At 38.3% G+C, this 18,864-nt stretch overlaps 1 protein-coding gene and 1 long non-coding RNA gene across 7 annotated transcripts in view; one reads left to right on the forward strand and one right to left on the reverse strand.

The window, feature by feature from the left end:
• The window catches only part of GRM5 (glutamate metabotropic receptor 5), a 539,179-nt gene that overhangs the window by 77,852 nt on the left and 442,463 nt on the right, over positions 1–18,864 (reverse strand). For all 3 annotated transcript variants that reach the window (XM_057552875.1, XM_057552874.1, XM_007168476.2), the window contains exons 6-7: positions 11,943–12,111; positions 7,039–7,165 (exon numbers count right to left, since the gene is read on the reverse strand). In XM_057552875.1, coding sequence (XP_057408858.1) covers positions 7,039–7,165; positions 11,943–12,111 — 296 coding nt within the window. The remainder of the gene's footprint in view (positions 1–7,038; positions 7,166–11,942; positions 12,112–18,864) is intronic.
• The window catches only part of LOC103017033 (uncharacterized), a 251,473-nt gene that overhangs the window by 73,616 nt on the left and 158,993 nt on the right, over positions 1–18,864 (forward strand). The window lies entirely within an intron of this gene.

Consider the following 18,864-nt stretch of genomic DNA (forward strand, 5'->3'; position numbering starts at 1 on the left):
CTTGTCAGTGGTTCTGCCTCCTTGGAGCTCATCCTCCACTCCCTCCCAGCTTCCCACCAACTCCCTTTTGTTTGACTCTGTTCTCTTTTTGCCCCTGAAGTGAAGATACAAAGGTTCCAACCTCCCAAGCAATTAGGTAACTTAGGGAACGAAAGGAACTTCCTAGAGAATGTTCCTATTGACATTCAAAGGTTGATAGGCACTGCCCTCCTTCCATTTTACAGCTTTGCACTTAAAATAAATAAGATACATTTCTTTGCGCGTGAGAAGCAGGAAATCATTCTAACTTTCTGTCATAAAGCTTCCCACTGAGTTACTTTTTGAAAGCCGTGTTGTTTTTTCTTTTTCCTTTTACTTGGGTTTGTTGGAAGGTTGCCAGAGTTGGCAAACCCACCTGAAAGGGTTTCCATGGCTTTAGCTTTGGACTGGGCAGCTAAAGATCTGCTACTTATAACCCATCCCAAATTCTTTGAGAGAAAACAAAGATTCTTTCTAGGACAGTTTTTGCACATATCTGGTGGGGAACGGTGTGCAGTGAAAAAGTTGTCTTGGCAGAATCTTGTAGGGAATTATCTGAGTGCCTAGCCAAATTGTTGCCTTCCACTATTTTTTCCTCCTTCCTCTTTCAAACCAGACCACATTGCAGTTCTTCTCTCAGCGAAACAATGCCCTCCTCCTGTTGATTTAAATTTCTGATCTCTTCATTGCCCTTTATTCCCACTACATCATCACAGTTCAAACCACCAACAGATTCACATTGTGACTTGCAAAATTTCCTTCCTGTGGTTTTCTCTCTTCCTTCTTTTAAAGTCCCCAATTTAGTCTTTATTTAAAAATTTTATCTTCTAGTATTCAGTATTTGAATAGCTCAGATCATATGAAGTATTTTAAATTATAAAAATTTTAAATATGCAGGGAAGTGCAGAACAAACGTAAAAATCCAGATTTAACAAATGTTGATATTTTGTCATATTTGTTTCAAATTGCATATACACACAGCTTGCAGATATAATTGAAACCTCTCTTGTAAATCCTACCTGACTCCCTCCCATCTCTCTCCAGATGAAACCATCATTATGAAATCAGTATCCTTTCTACTCATGTTTTTAAACAATATTTACACTTTGCATTTTGACTGTGTGCATAATATTTATAAAGCAGTCCATCATGATTGCATTTCCTTTCTTATTCAATTGTTGGATATTCCTGGAGATAATAATTGCCCTGTTTAAAACTGTTCTCTAGAATGTAAACATTATAAGGGCAGAGAATTTTATGTATTGGTCAGAGAAATATTTTCAGCACTTAGAACATTGCCGGGAACAGAGGAAGTGCTAGTTATATGTTTGTTGAGTGAATGACTAGATAGATAGCTGAATGAATAAATAATGGCTTTTAATTTCCCTTAGAATAAACTTTAAAATAGTTACCATGGCTTACGAAGCCCTGCAAGAGTTGGCCTTTGCTTGGCTTGCCTGTCTCAGTCCCTCCCCCCATGCCCCCGTGCTCCCAGTTCCTCCTCAGTTTCTGTATTCTGTGTCCAAGACACTCTTCTCTTTCATTTGAATCTGGCCAACTTCCATCTTTACTTTAATTCTTGCATGTATACAGTTCCTTGAAGAGGCAACTTTAAACCTCATCTGAGTAGCTTCCACTGATACCGGCTCCTACACCATTCTGGTCTTCTCTGTTAACGCTCAGCATCTTATTATTACTTGTCAATATTTAGGATGATAATCACTTTGAGGGCAGGGGTCCTGTTTATCCTATTCACTGCTAACATGGATACCTGAAGATTGTTAGAGAAAGAATAACTACTTGCTGTACTTAATGAAAATAATTTGAATTAGGAATATTGTTAGGTGCTACCCTCATCCTCCATTTAAAATCTTCTTTCCTTCTTTTCTTCCTGGTTTTCATGCCTGGTTTTCTTTCTTTCTCTTCTTAATTCCCGGTTCCTGGTTCCTGCCAATTTATGATGACTATTAAAAGTATGGCTAGCTTAAAATTTATTTTAATGGATATATTGATGAAAATACATACTCTTAATATAATTCAATATTATACGCACATACGTGTGTGTGTATGTGTGTGCGCAAAAAAGTAACCCGCAATCTCACCACCCATAAACATTTTTTCTTAAGGTAATGTTCACTTCAGACATCTTTCTATGAATATATAAAAGTAAATGGCTAAATAGAATATAGACGTTAATGTCAGTTGATTGCCACTCCTAGTTGTTTTTCTAAACAATTATTCAATTCTAAGATTTCTAACTGTGCTAACAATCTTATAGAGCTGTGTTGGGATTAAATGAATTAACATTTGTAAGATGCTTCAAAGAGTTCCTGGCACACAGGAAACATGTATGTGTTAGTTGCCATTATCACAATGGGGGCACTGACCCAAAGTGACCTGAGCTGTCACGTTATAGGCTGAAGTGGGGTAACTGTAAGTCGGGTGGGTAGAAGAAAGACTTACAGTATCCTCTGAAGCCAGCCCCAAGCATCTCTGTGGCAGGCTTTGGAATAGCTGAAGCCATCAGAGCAGTCTTCTGGCTTAGCTAGCAGTGCCCAAGTGCCAAGTTACTTTGAATCAGAGTCAATGAGATGGGCTGCAAACAGCTATAGGCTCTTTGGAAAAGTGCTGGAGATCTTAATGAAAGGTTAAATCTCACATAATATCAATGTGGAGACCTTTTCAGGTTTGGTATTTATTCTCCCTTCTCCCCTCCCACTTTCTTTCCCCTCCCACATATACACACACCCTCATATGTATGCATGTAGCCAGAGGAAAATCATTTCATTCTTCTGTTTGAAAAACTTCACTGGCCTCACACTTGTCTCTAGGATAAAGTCCAAACTCCTTAGTTCAAGGCTGTCTTCAGAGGATGGCCCTAATACTTACTTCCATCTTCATTTGTAACACTCCCCATCATTTACTGCAGATTGACACTCATTTACTGAGTGCCTACTCTGTCAGGCATTGTGTTAGATGCTAGGAATGCAAAGGTGATTGAGAGATGGTTATGTCCTTGAGAAACTAATGATTCAGTAGGGGATGCAGATAAGGATATAGACCATTAAAATCCAGTTTGAAAATGATGTAAAGAGGGAAGCAGAATTTGCTTAAGAAATACAGAATAGAGGATTAACTAGTCTAAGTACCACAAAGAAGGTATCATAGAGAAGGTGACATCTGGGCTGAGTAAGGAAGGTGAGCAGGAGTAATCAAAGTGGAGTAAGTGCATTCCAGGCAAGGAAGGTAACACCCGTACGGACGTGGAAAAGTCGAATAGCATTGTGTGTAGATGAGAATTATAAGCAGCCCTTGATACTAGGATGTAAAATGAGAATTATAAAGTGGTGGTGGGGCTTCCCTGGTGGCGCAGTGGTTGGGAGTCCGCCTGCCAGTGCAGGGGACACGGGTTCGAGCCCCGGTCTGGGAAGATCCCGCATGCCGCGGAGCAGCTAGGCCCGTGAGCCACAATTACTGAGCCTGCGTGTCTGGAGCCTGTGCTCCGCAACAAGAGAGGCCGCGACAGTGAGAGGCCCGCGCACCGCGATGAAGATGAGGAGTGGCCCCCGCTTGCCGCAACTGGAGAGGGCCCTTGCGCGGAGGCGGGGACCCAACACAGCCATAAATAAATAGATAAATAAATAATTTAAAAAAAATAAAAAAATAAAGTGGTGGTGATTGAAATTAGAAAGATCATAGGAGGGTGAGGGAGAGAGGGAATTTTGTATGCCATGTTGAAAAACTTGGACATATCCCATAGAGATATGAAAACACTGGTCAGTGTTGAGCAATGAAATGAAAGGGACAAATCTGTATTTTGGATACATTATCTAGTAGCAAGATGAAAAACAAACTTGGAGGCATGTGGCATAAATTTGGGAGTAGGGAAATAAACTGGGAAATTACTGCAGTAGTCAAACGTGAGATGATAACTTAGTCAAGGGAAGAGTTGTACCAATAAATGGAGAGGAAGGAGGGAGAAGAATATTTAGCAATGCAAATAAGCAGATTTGCTAAGTGACTGGATACGGGTTGCCAAGAAGAGAGAAGAGTTCAGATGACTCACTTCTTTTTGTTTGGAGAAATTAGGAGGATGCTGGTGCCGTTCATAGCCTCAGTGCTGCGCACTTTTCCCAATAGGATCTTCTTCACTTTTTTAAAAATGCGCTGAAAGATTATGCCTCAAGACTAAACCTTCTCTAATTTCTCCAGGGTTAGGTGTGCCCTTCTCCATTTTTCCATAATACTCTGCTTATTTCTCACCTACAGCACTTGGTCTACTGCATGGTTACTTATTTATATGCTTTTCTCCCACTAGATTATAAGTTTCTTGGAAACTTAGACTAAATTTTACATTTCCAGTTTCTATGACATTTCTGGCACAAACTAAGGCCTTAATTTGTTAAATTAATTAATTCATACTTGAAAATCTCAAAGGCATCTCAAGCTGATCTTGTCTAAAACCAAACTATTGATCCTTATCAAAGAATACAAATTTTCCTCAAGGCAGAAAATTTGGTAGCCTTACTTAATATCTGTTGCAACCAATTCATCTGTATGTCCTGTTGGTTCTACTCCAAAGTATATCTGAAATCTTCCAATGCACTGTTTAGCCCAAGACACCAAGAGCTCTTGGTGCCTGCAGTGGCAACCTGCAGTAACCATCCTGCCTATCTCCCTGGTTCCACTTTCCATCCCTATCCAAATTATTCTCCCTCACAGCAACCAGAGTAATGCTTTAAAATTATACGTCCAATCATGTTTTCTTCTTCTCCTACAGTCCCTGCAAAGGTTTCTCATTGTACTTGGTATTAAACACTCAAATCCTGAACCTGTTCTACAAGGCTATACAGTATATGATCTAGCCCCTGCTACCTTTCTGATCTCTTCTGACATCGTTTTTCCATTGGCTTACCCATAAACAGACTTTCACATATGCTTTTGCCTCAGCAAGAAATGCCCTTCTCATCATGTTTTGATAGCTATTTCTGTATTTATCATTTAGGTCTCAGCTAATCTTCACTTCTTCAGAGATCTTTTATGACCACAAATTTAAATTATGTCTCCCCTAATATTTTCATTTTTTTTTACTCTTGTTCTTTTACTTCATACTACTTAACACAATTAGTCCATGCCTGTCTGTATGTGTCTGAGAGAGTGTGTGTGTGTGTGTGTGTGTGTGTGTGTGTGTGTGAGAGAGAGAGAGAGAGAGAGAGAGAGAAAGAAATGTCTCTCTCCCAACAAGATGGTAAGTGATATAAGAACCATGTCTATTTTTAACCCCAATTTCTCCAGCACCTATTATTATAGTGCAAATAGTAATAACAAAATACTTTTCTGTTGAATGAATGAAAAAGCAGACCATGTTCATTGTGATAGTTTTACAAAACATAGGACAAAAAATTACATCTGCATATTCACGTTCAAGGTGCTTAGCCATGTGGATAGTTGAATCTGTGAAATAGTTTTTCAGTTTAATGATAATCCGTATTGAAATTAGAAATTAGAAAAAGTAAACGAGTAGTATAAAGGAAAAGATCACCAAAACTGCTCTTCATTTCCCTCACAAGAGAACCAATCATATTTTTTTCTTTCTTACATTTTTACTGTATGTGTGTGTGCGTGCGTGTGTGCGTGTGTGTGCTTTAGTTTATCTGTAAACTAAATTTATTAAAGACTCTGTGTTCAGCACTGACTTGGCTCTGGGGATAGCAGGATGTATGAGTATCAGAAAGCTTATCATCTAACGGTGAAAATAGGACACAAGGTACTTGGGTGTTTTATTAAATCAGAATTTTTAAATTTTTTGTTTTAAGAAAAGGAATGTCTTCTGCATAAATGCCAGTCACTGAAAACAAGTCTTAATGTGAGCTGGCCTCAAAAGGCCCAGAATCACAGGATTTTTAGAACCAGGTTTTTGGAATAAGCTAATACAACTACCATGGATAATCTCTTGGGCTATGAGGGGTCGAGTCTAACACTGATGATGTTATAATTCTCTAGCCTCTAGGAGTTTGTGCTTAATCCACCTTAACTGTAAAACCACTAGGTGACCTGACATACCACGTGGTGGGCCCTCTGCCTGGAACGTCTTTTTCTCTTAATTCCCTGGAAAACTTAGTTTCACAGGTCCCCTCCTTATACTCTATGTCCGCAAACCTGTGTCCTTTATTGTAATCACATTTTCACTGTTTACCTCCCTCATTAACTTCTTGACGATAGAGGGCATAGCTTCATTTTTACGTCTTTATATCGGTGGTAGGCAAATAGGCATCTAATATGCATTTGCTAAATGTTTATTGAAGGAATTGGAAGGAAAGATGGAAGGTATCCTGTTTTCATAATGTAAAGATTAGAAATAGCTATGAAATGTCATATTGAGAACACAATGACAATAATTCCTTCACATTTTTGGAGGAAAAAACTCCTAAACCAAGACACCACAGAAACAAAAAAAAAAGTAACCCCCCTCCCCAAACTCCCCCCAAACCAAGCAGAGATGAGCCTTACCCTGTTTTGACATTATTTGAAAACTCATTAGTTGTAAGTTTCTGGTTTAGGTTAAGGAAAAGCAATAAGAGAAACAAAGAGTTTTAGACCAAATTCTACCTAATTCTGTGCTACCTTTTTGTTCTTGGCTATGTCATGGCATATTTTAGTCTCTTCCGGCTAATACTTCTCTCTCTACACCTCAAATCACAGTTAACTGGGGCCCTGCTTAGGAACTTCTGGGAATATCCTGAAGATGGACTGAAAATGCCCAGTAGAAAAACCTAAGGATTCTGATCTAGTCTGGGGGTGAGGGCAGGAATATAGGCCGATTTTTCCGCGCGATCTAAAGATTTTCATGATTAGCCCAGGTGTTGGGAAGGCGTCTGTTCCTAAGGGAATTCTTTGTTGCATAAACAGTTCCACCAAGATGAGAAATGCTTGGAGATGTAACCCCCCTCCTCCCATGTCTGTGTCCTTTTTGAGTTGATTTTGGGGGATGTACCTGTGCTGACATTGTGATACATGTACCTGTAAGGTCATCAGTGGGCCAGGACCCCAGCTGGCATGCCTTGCAGGTGTACTCATCAAAGACATACTCGTTCTCTTTACAAGGTGTGCAGGTCCAACAGCAGCTGACTTCTCCCTTCCGGATCACCTAAGGCAAATATTTAAAATTTTGATTATTTTTTCACATAGATAAAAATCCAGCAATCCTTTATTCAGATGTACTGCTTTACAAAGCAGAAGGGGGCTTTCACATAAGTTATTTCAAATGTTTTCGGAGAGGCAGTGTAAGTATTAACATTGTCATTTTATAATTAAAGAAACAGGCTGAGTTTAAGCAACCAGTCCAACATCATAAAATTTGTTGGTGACAGGGTCAAGAATGAAATTAAGTGCAAATCTTTGGTAATTAGCTTTAGATACCTGTATTAAGCGTCCGTGTTTGTGCTCACATGTAAATATATATACATTTCTGTATGTGTGTATGTAACTGAATTTTTCTCAGAGTTTGTGCCTTTCTTTGCTTCAAATTAAGAACTTTTGCTCTCTGGATTTACCTTGGCTTCCCTCCACTAGTTGAATAATTGTTAGCCAAAAAACCCACATTGTATACCTGCTAAAGTTCAAAAATCTATCCATATTGATAAAAAATAATTAGGAATTTATTTTGAATTAAGAAGCAGAAGATGAAGTTTTTTCTGGAGATCACCTCTTGGACTGTTTCTACTAAAAAATCTGGTTCAATAATTCAGCCCATTCCTTCCTATACTAGTAGTTTTGATTTGCTTGGGATGAAGATGGTTAAGGTCACTGAGACTATTATATACCTCTTCATGTGTTTACTTTTTTTAAGGCAATGGAAAATAATGGAAATAATTTAACAGTTGAAAGAGTCCTAGATATTATCCTTTCGACGTGGATGTCTTTTATCTTTTTTCCACCACTGGTGCATGAGTAGCCTCTGTGGAATAGAGATAGCATTCATTAAACATTCCTATAAATAATTAAAACTCTGATTAATAAGCAGACGCAGGAGTAGTTACACTTCTTATCCTTGTCTTAGATGCTGACTCTGTTAATGACCTTTGATAATAATGTCTAGGTACCTATAGCCAAATACAGTTGTAGGCTGGCACCCCTTTCTTCTGTTGTGTACTGTCCCTTGTGCTGACTCTTGACATCGCAACAATACAAGTAGGAAATGATGACAGAAGGGCCTGAAACATCCTTTCCCTAAAATAACCAGATCAATTAGGTAAACTTGCTAATTAGACCTGCTTAATCTATTGAAAGCATTCTTCATAATAATGTTGACTGTTTGCTGGTGATTTAGTGCATGCCATGTCGTGTCATCTCATTGAAACATTGGAACAGCTCTGTATAAGGCGGTTGGTTTTATTTTATTCATTTTTTTTTCGGGATGAAAACTAAGGCACGTAGTGAGTTCACACAACACGTGGGTAAACGAGGGATCAAATAATGCCTGTTGGACTTCGTGGCCATGCTTATAAATATTGAGCCTTATTGGTCTGTATAAAGATAGAGTTCGTGATATTTTGAAAGATGTGGAGGAAAGAATACTGGCTTGAGAATCAAGAGGCACCAAGGTTCTAGTCTTACTTACAGCCACTAAATAATGTGCAGCCTTGAGCAGTCTCGCAGCTGATCCTGTTTCATACAACCGAGACTAATGCTTTTAAAATAATACCTGCCTTTATAGAGTTTCCTGAGGATTAGATAGAATATCACAATGATTTGGAAACTGTCGAACACTTTAAAAATATTAACTGTTTTATTAGTAATATACATATAAGTATCCATATAGAGACATGAATTTCATTTTCAGGGTGACTTCAACCACACTTGATAAAACTATCACTGGACAGTTACTAGATTTTGTAATGCAAGGAGGCACATTTCAAATGCTGAAGCATTCTTTCTTAGTAGCCTGGCAAACAAAAGTAGTTGCGTTTTTCCTCTTAGAAATGTGCTAACTTTCTGTGATTCAATTTGCATTGCTTTGTAAATTTCAGTTTTTTTACCAGAATAAGTTCATGCCCTTTTCCAAGATTAATTCCAATATTACAATCTTTTTTTGAATAAATAGTGACAACTTACTGTCTTCTTCTGATCATTCAGAACTGATTTGTTTTACTTTTTTTCATTTGTTATTTATGTTCTGTTTCACACTCATTTTTATCAGACTTTTTAAAAAATAAATTTATTTATTTATTTATTTATTTATGGCTGTGTTGGGTCTTCGTTTCTGTGTGAGGGCTTCCTCTAGTTGCGGCGAGCGGGGGCCACTGCTTATCGCGGTGTGCGGGCCTCTCACTGTCGCGGCCTCTCTTGTTGCGGAGCACAGGCTCCAGATGCGCAGGCTCAGTAGTTGTGGCTCATAGGCCCAGTTGCTCCGTGGCATGTGGGGTCTTCCCAGACCAGGGCTCGAACCCATGTCCCCTGCATTGGCAGGCAGATTCTCAACCACTGCGCCACCAGGGAAGCCCCTCACGCTCATTTTGAATACAGGAGGTGGTGACAATTCTCTTTCAGATTAATTTCCATTTTTTTCCACTGGTGGCACAGTGGTTAAGAATCCGCCTGCCAATGCAGGGGACACGGGTTCGAGCCCTGGTCCGGGAAATCCCACATGCCATGGAGCAGGTAAGCCCGTGTGCCACAACTACTGAGCCTGTACTCTAGAGCCCACGAGCCACAACTACTGAAGCCCACACGCCTAGAACCTGTGCTCTGCAACAAGAGAAGCCACCGCAATATGAAGCCTGCGCACCGCAACAAAGAGTAGCCCATGTTCGCTGCAGCCAGAGAAAGCCTGTGTGCAGCAACGAAGACCCAACGCAGCCAAAAATAAATAAATAAATAAATAAATAATTTTTTTAAAAGTGTAAAAAAGCACCCTGGAAGTAGTGATGCTTTCTTTATGAATAACAGTATGTTATATATTTGAACCTTTGCTAGACTAAGTGTCCGTTCGTGGGCACTGAGTTAACAAATCTGAACAATTCTGTGATGTGTTGATATCATTAGTGAAGTTGTTCAGTGACCTAATTAAACCATATCAAGAAAATGTAGTCAATTGTATATTTAATGGAGTGAAAATGAGATCTGGTTAGGAGAATAGAATTTGGGATTAAAAAAAGACTCTATAACCATTTTAACAAATTAACTAGTATTGAAAATATGATAATAGGGAGTCAGATTCTTCCACTGGGTAAGTTATTCCCAGGAGAAGGGGGTAGCAAAGTATATATAAAGAAATCTCTTGAAACAGACATTCAATATTTTGAAGTTACTGGTTCAAACTATATTGCTGTGAAGGGTCAAAACAGAGACTACTTCCATGTAGTAATTTATACAGGCTAATCTTTCTCTGGGAAGAACTGGAAATTACGAACAACTGATATTCTAAGTGAGTCTAAAAAGAATTTCACATGAAGTGTTTAACTGCAAGATGACTGGCCAAGATGCAGACCATCACTGAATATTAAGAGTCGGCAACCTTTTTCTGCAGAGGACCAGATAGTAAATATTTTAGGCTTTGTGGTTCATAGCCAGGGCTGATTGAGGCTACATCTGTAATGTTTCTTTCAAATACCTCCCCTACCCCCTTTCCATTCTCACTGTTTCTTCCATAATTCAGGGACCTTGTCACCACTATCACAGTGTCCTTCTAACTTGTCTCTTCTTTCTTTATTTATGTTTTGTAACTCTACCCATGCATCTTCACCTATTATATGTCAGCATCTTGGTCAAAATTATTCTCAGACTCCTGGTTAATAAAAAATTAAGTTCAGCCTGTTCAGTATGGCATCCAAAACTCTCCGCAAATGTGGCTTCAATCTATCATTGCAACTTTCTCTTTTACAATAACCATTTAGAGCAAAGCCCCCTAGATTATTCACTGTTATTCCAGAACAATCTGACTACTTCTGTACCTTACCTGTTATTATTCCCTCTACATAAATGATCATTTCCCTACATGTCTCTGAAGTCATATCCATTTTTCATGGTTCAGTGTCTGACATTTATTCAGAAGAAATCTGTCCCTTTTTAAAAAAATTTTTATTGCACCTTTACTGCACCATGTACACAACACTGTACTATTTGACATATATTAACTCATTTTTTAAAATATATATTTATTTATTTGGTTGTGCTGGGTCTTAGTTGCGGCAGGCAGGCTCCTTAGTTGCGACTCCTGGGCTCCTTAGTTGCGGCTTGCTGGCTCCTTAGTTGTGGCGTGCAGGTTCCTTAGATGTGGCATGCAAACTCTTAGTTGCGGCATGCATGTGGGATCTAGTTCCCTGACTAGGGATCAAACTCGGGGCCCCTGCATTGAGAGTGTGGAGTCTTACTAACCACTGCACCACCAGGGAAGTCCTTGTCCCTTTCTTTTGTATGAACTTATTTAGCTCCCTTTTTTTTCTTTCTTAATGAAGTCATCACATTTCACATGACATTACTTATCTGTGCCCATGATATTTTTCCTCATCTACGCTATAAATCTTCTAAGAGTAAATGTGTCTGACTTATTTTTGTCCCATTAATGTAAACTATTACATTAGTAGGAGTTTGGTAAATATTTAAGTTAATTAGAAATTGGTGTGGTTTCCAGCTGTGAACTATTTATTCCCAGGAAGCATGTCTTTAAAGGCTTACATGAGTAGAAAGGGTGTGGGCATGACTCATCAATCGGTTCAGCCAGTCCGACTTCTAAGGCTATTGTGGGTTTTACTAGATATCATAAGGAATTAATGAGAAAAGAATTAAAAAAAAATTTCTTCTAAAAATTAGAAGCTTTCAGTGGAAAAGGCAAAACAAATATCTAAACTTGTTAAAAACAGTCAATGCTAATGAATACTTTTGAATTTACAACAAAAATTAAAGAAACACAGACTCCACTTTACCTTTATCTGGCCTTTCTCACATGGTTCACTGCACACAGATCTGATGATGTGGCTTTTCTTGGACCATACTTCATCATCATCCATTTTTAATTCTCCGTTGTCCCAGCTTCCAACATTGATATAATCAAAATAATCTTTTCCCATTTCCTTGAAATTCATTATTTCATACCTTAGGAACAAGAATATAATAATTATTCAGCTAAAAATGTAAATATTCAGCTATGAAGAAGCAATAGATTTCTGTCCTCCAAAATGTACCTATTGTCATATTGGTGACACTGGAATTTTCCATGACAGTACACTTTAGAATAACAAAAAGCCTGTCTGTTTCACTTTCTCTTCAGAGACCTTTTTTTTTTTTTTTTAAACTTTCAAGCTTATACCTGAAATAGAAAATAATCCCATGTGAGAAGGTGACTTGACCTCAGCATGATGAAAGACAGTTTTGGAATAACTTCAAGAAGTTTAAACAAGTACTACTTTTAGGCTTCTTAAAAAGATAGCAAGGTTTTCATCTCCACTCAAATAAAATGGTAAATTTTCCTTTGCTAATAACCAAGGGAGAATTTTGGTAAATCTTTAATCTTGTCTTCAGCTTTAGGGAATGAGGAGGTAATTTGGATACGACCTGATTTTGCCTTTCTCATTTTACCCTTTATCAATGGCTAAACTCATTGTATAAAGATACTTTCAGGAATGATGTTTAAAATAATTCTGAAAATCGATAGCTTATAAAGCACCTCATGCAATGTAAAAATGCTGGAAGATACTAGAACCTCGTGCATTCTCAGCGTTTATATGGGGATAGAGATGTAAAGAGGGAAAGTTAATGTGATTATTTATAGGATTTTACACACACACACACACACACACACACATTTCCAGAGAAGCATTTCTGAAATAATTTTCCAATCTGAGGTCACTGGATGAGCAATACCACCACTGTCAGTTCCTGTAGACATATCTCTAGGTATGTCTTAGGTATACAGTGTCTTCACATAGTACCCTGTGCTTTTATTTTCCAGGACTTGTAGGATTGGTAGACGGGCTCTTCTAAATGCTTCTTCCTTCAACCTCCATGCTCAGCATGTTGAGCTATCTGAAAATTGATATGTATGGAAAACTTTCTAGCTTTTGGGTTCAAGTGACCAGATTACCAATGCTCAGTACAGAAATGCTAAGAACAAAGCTGACATCAATCTGTTTGGACCTACATTGAAAATGATACTATTCTGTTTTCACTCCCAATCACATTTTTTTACTGTAGTGTTTTTTTCAGAATGTTAACTTATTCTTAAGTTTGGTTAGCTGTTCAGTGTTATCCTACAGTGTTTTATTTGCAGTCAGTAGCAATTTTGAGTAACTGTCTAAATTCCACTTCTAAAAGTACCAATCTGTAGGATACAGAGCTGAGTCTTAACACATTTCCACTCTGTCACAGTTATGCAGTGGCTACTAAGCATGCAGTGAGTTGAGATATTAGAACACAGAGCACTGAGGTAAAAAGAACTCATACATTATGGCATTGGCTACTTCAAATTGGCTACATGGGCCTCTAAGGCTTCAAAAGGTGACTGACTGCCTGTGAGCAAATGACCTTTGAACGTTCTAGGCTGGGAGAAAGGAAGAAATGTTAGTGTCAGGAAGATTTTTTTTCTTTGCTGCTACTGATTTGAAGAGATATGAAGAGAGTTTCATTGCTCACCCCCAAATGAGCCATCAACCCATTTCTACCAGTTGTTAACTTTGATGAGGTCTAGTCCAAACTGTCAATTGTACAGATAATGGACCTGAAGCTTGGTGAGGTAATGAGTGATACCAGATTGGAGAGAATGCAAGTCTATACTCACTCTTAATACTTCAAGTCTGCTGTTGGTTCTTTTCCGTTAGACTACTCCAAATAAACTCAATAGAGCTAAAAGATCAACTTCCATTGCTTAACTGTTGTAGAAATCTGTTTTATATTGGAGAAATGGTAAAAAGTCAAGGGATCCAATTTTTGAAAAATAAACATGATAACTCTGTAGAATGGAAAATGTCATATTTGACAGGGAAGTGATTGTGAGAAAAGTTAAACCTTAATTTTGGTTCAAACCAATCAACCTACTTTAAATTTATTACAGATACTGAATCCTCCCTTTGGAATTAGCCCTTAGATTTATGGTAATTATTTCTTACTTACCAGACAACCACAGAGATATTATCACTAGTGGTTATAGCTGTGAAAATACAACATGATTGTAAAAATCTTTGGTAGCAGTACATGAAAAAAAGAAATAGCTCAGAATAATTCTCTGTAAAAGAAGACCCCTCCTCCCTTCTCTTGTCAATTAATATGAATTCTTTTAGTTTTCAGAGATAGGATATAGATTTTATTCTCCATCAAAAGTGAGAGTGAGTATTTGAAAAATACTCTTACTTAAATTTTAGATAAGAATTAAAGTACATAATGGCTTTCTGCCATTGTAACCCATTGTTTAATTCTCTCTCATTCTCACTCTTGCTCTCTCGCCCTCTCTCACTGGGCCCCTTGGTTTCTCCATCTCTGCTCCTGAACCTTTTCTCTCATCACTGAGTGTGGGTTTGTGTAATGTCATCTTTAATACCTCTTTCTTCTTTCCCCTTTCTCTCTGCCTCCCCACGTCTGTCTCTTCCTTAACTGGCCACAGTTTAGAGTTGAAATATACTGAAAATTTGTTCGAATGAATTTCCTAAAGTGTTCAAAAAAACCCAAAAAACCAGATAAAATGTATTGCAACCAAAGAGAAAAAAGTTCAGTTAAAAGCACAAAATAATGATTAGTGATGTTGAGCATTCTTTCATGTGTTTGTTGGCTATCTATATATCTTCTTTGGAGAAATGTCTATTTAGGTGACCACCTAGAGGGGTGGGATAGGAGGGTGGGAGGGAGACTCAAGAGGGAAGAGATATGGGGATATATGTATATGTATAGCTGATTCACTTTGTTATAAAGCAGAAACTAACACACCATTGTAAAGCAATTATACTCCAGTAAAGATGTTTTAAAAAAAAAAAAGCACAGAATAGAAACTAGAGGAAGGCAGGGTTCAGTTGAACAGAAATAAAGAACTTTCTAAGTGGTTATAACTCTGAAAATTAGAGCAGGCTTCCTCATAAGATGTGAGGTTCTCTTTACCCAAGGGGCTGAAGCAAGGTTGTTGTCAGGGGAACTGAAACATCATTTGGAGGAAGGGACTATGGAGAGTACTAGATTTATATGACCCTTAAGGTCCTCTCAGTCTACAGTTCTGAGGCTAAGGTGCTTTTTTAAGTCCTTCTGTGGACAGAGTCACATATTAAGAATCTGTGTGCAAACCAGGTCAGCATCTGCGAATTTCTAGTGTTCCAGCCTTATTTTCTACTTGTCATATCTGTTTTTGTCCATCTTTTCCTCTTTTCCTGCCTTATTTTGTATTAACCAATTTTTTTTTAAAGTATTCTTCTCTTGGCTTTTTAGTTATTTCTCTTGTATTAAAATTTTAACTGCCCAAGGGATTTAATAGGCATTCTTAACTTAACTTATTCTACTTAATGTTGTGTCACTTAATGTAAAATATAAGAAACTTGCCCCTGTATAATTTTATACCCCATTCCTTTATGCCACATTGTCAAATGTTTTACATCCCCGTACTTATAAACCCCACAATATAATGTTAACATTTTTGCCTTAAATAGTCAGTTGTACTTGGGCTGATGTTGACTCTCCATGTTTCCTCTGCCCATTTATGGTCAGTCCTAGGCAACAGCTAGGCTTGTTAAACCTTAGCCGTCAGTGGACTCTCTGTATATCTATCGGGGGTCAGAAAACTTTTGCTATAAATGGACAGACAGTAAATATTTTAGGCCTCTGTTGAAACTACTCAACACTGTTAGTGTAGCATGAAATAGCTACAGATAGTCTCTAAATAAATGAGAGAGACTGTGTTCCAGTAAAACCTTATTTACCAAAACAGACAGCAGACCTGATTTGGCCTGTAGACCATAGCTTGCCAACCTGTGGTCTGTCCCCTCGATGGCAAACAGTAAAGGTCCATATTTCTTATCTATAATTCCTGAAATCCTCAGAGCTCTGAAAACCATAAGTTTTTTCATAACTCACTTGGCAGCAAAACATGACCCATTCTCAACTTATCTAGTGACAGAACTTGACCCACACTGTCATGAGACTATTTATACTCTATTTATCACACTTCCTATGAATATTCATATGTTTTACTGTAGAAATATTAATGAGTTGTTTAAGAAGTGTGCTCCACGGTATGCAGGAGGCATTATATGACTTTTGTAAAATCAGAAATTCAGAATTGCAGCTCTATTTACAATAACCAGGACACAGAAGCCACCTAAGTGTCCATCGACAGATGAATGGATAAAGAAGATGTGGCACATACATACAATGGAATATTACTCAGCCATAAAAAGAAACGAAATTGAGTTATTTGTAGTGAGGTGGATGGACCTAGAGTCTGTCATATGGAGTGAAGAAAGTCAGAAAGAGAAAAACAAATACCGTATGCCAACACTATATGTATGGAATCTAAAAAAAAAAAAATGGTTCTGAAGAACCTAGGGGCAGGACAGGAATAAAGATGCAGATGTAGAGAATGGACTTGAGGACACGGGGAGTGGGAAGGGTAAGCTGGGACGAAGTGAGAGAGTGGCATGGACATATATACACTACCAAATGTAAAATAGCTAGTGGGAAGCAGCTGCATAGCACAGGGCGATCAGCTTGGTGCTTTGTGACTATCTAGAGGGGTGGGATAGGGAGGGTGGGAGGGAGATGCAAGAGGGAGGGGATATCGATATATATGTATGCATATAGCTGATTCACTTTGTTATAAAGCAGAAACGAACACACCATTGTAAAGCAATTATACTCCAATAAAGATGTTAAAAAACAAAAAGCTCATTACAGTAAAAAAAAAAAAAAAAAAAAATTCAGAATTCTGTAACACAATTGACCCAAGGGTTTCATTAAAGATGTGTGTACTGATAGTAGTCTGATTATGTGAGGCTTAAAAACAATGATTAAATTAGACTCTAACTATCCATAGGTATGTGTGCCAGAATGAGTTGTCACCTCTCCCAGCTTCCTCTGTTTAGGATCTTCCTCTTGTGACTCTGGCATTTTAGGGGAACTCCTAATCACCCTAGTCTCCTCTAGTTCATTGCCCAGGTTGGAATGTCTTTGATCCAGCTGAGCTGCAACTTCTACTCCAGAGAAATAACAACATAGTGCCTACAAATACATTTCTAGGAGAATAGTGGTGTTTTGATTCTGATACTGTAATTGGCAGGCTGTTGTACAGGGTCAGGAATTGAAGCCCACAAGATTGAGTTAGAATCTTGACTCTTTCATGTATTAGACTGTCTTTGGGCAAGATATTTAATCTTTGTAATCCTCAGTTGTGAGCCTTCGGCTAGAAAAGAACATGATAATATTACTTACCTCATAGGATTAAAATATAGAGGATTTAGCTAAGTACTTGGCTCAGAACACACATGGTAAATATTAGTTATAATTATTTTGTAACTATAACTGGATTAATTGGAAAAACAGAAAAGTTGCAAAGCACCTTTTCCTGAGTTTGGCTTATGCCCTCAGAGGCAGATTCTGATCATTTATTAGTGGGTTAATGTAATACCCAACCTTAGTTATACATGAAAAGTCTCTAAGCAACTATGAAATTGTTTGCAGAACTTTATGGATATTGTCCTTGAGGGAATATCTATAAATTTCATTTAACTTAAAGAGATTCATGTTCCCCCAATGGTTAAGAACCAATGTCCTAAATGTACCCCATTCCAGCATATTTGGAGGATTGTGAATGAGGTAGTGATGTTCTGATCTATTAAGGTTTCCCACTGGAATAGAGCTGAGCCATCTGAGCCATTTCTTCACTGTCTGGTTTGTGGAACTGGCTTGGGTATATGACATGAAAACTGTTTGAACTGATGGAACTTCAGTCAACAAAGTCTATGAACAAATCCCAAGGTGATGTCAGTGATCTAGGGGTGCACACAGGAATAATAAATCCATGTGAAGATATCAGAGCCTAGGCTTTGACCTGAGCCTAAAGACTGAGCTCATTCATTGACCTGCCCTAAGAAGCCTTACAACAAATATGAAGTTCCCTATGGCCCTGGGAAAATGCTTGTATTCCTGCCCCCACTCTCATGAATGTACTGAATAGCCAAAAAGTAGAAAACAATATTTGAAAAATCTTATCTTGACAAACAGCTTGCTTGGAGCAATACTCTTCCACTCTCTAAAACAGAGAAAATATCCAGCTTTCCTCTTGGCTGCATGACTTGGAACTGCTGTCACTTAAAAAGTCTGGCTCGTGAGACAGTAACAGCTGCATCAGGGACAAACTCCAGTTCACATCAGGAATATGGAAACAAGCTAGACCAAGGTGGCTGGTACAATGTGTGGGCACATGGCATGTGAGTCATGGAGGGACTCATGGGACCTTCTCTTGGCAGGATCAGCTGCAAAAAGAGTGTAAACACACCCTCTCCAAGCACACCTGTCAAGCAAAAGCTGTAGCTGGAAAAATACCAGGGATTTTACAGCAGGCGACCAAAGGACCCTGATTGTCCTAATGCAGGGCAGATTAAAGACCCAGCCCTGCTACAAGTCAGAATATCATTTCAATGACATTATCCCTCATGGATTAAAAGTCTCATGTGAAGAGTCACTTAAGAATTTAGAGTCTGGACTTTGGTGTTGAACACATCACAGCTATTGCCAAAGATGCAGTGACTTCCTCAGTCAAGATCCTTCCTCTCCAAAGCATCTGTCTCCTTGGCCATCAAATGGGGACCAGGGCAGCGCCTGCCCCAAGGATTTGTTGTGAGGATGAAATGAGTTAAGTCTTTTAGACTAGCTGGAATA

This window comes from Balaenoptera acutorostrata, chromosome 9 (genome assembly GCF_949987535.1).
Source record: "Balaenoptera acutorostrata chromosome 9, mBalAcu1.1, whole genome shotgun sequence".
NCBI classification, from domain to species: domain Eukaryota; kingdom Metazoa; phylum Chordata; class Mammalia; order Artiodactyla; family Balaenopteridae; genus Balaenoptera; species Balaenoptera acutorostrata.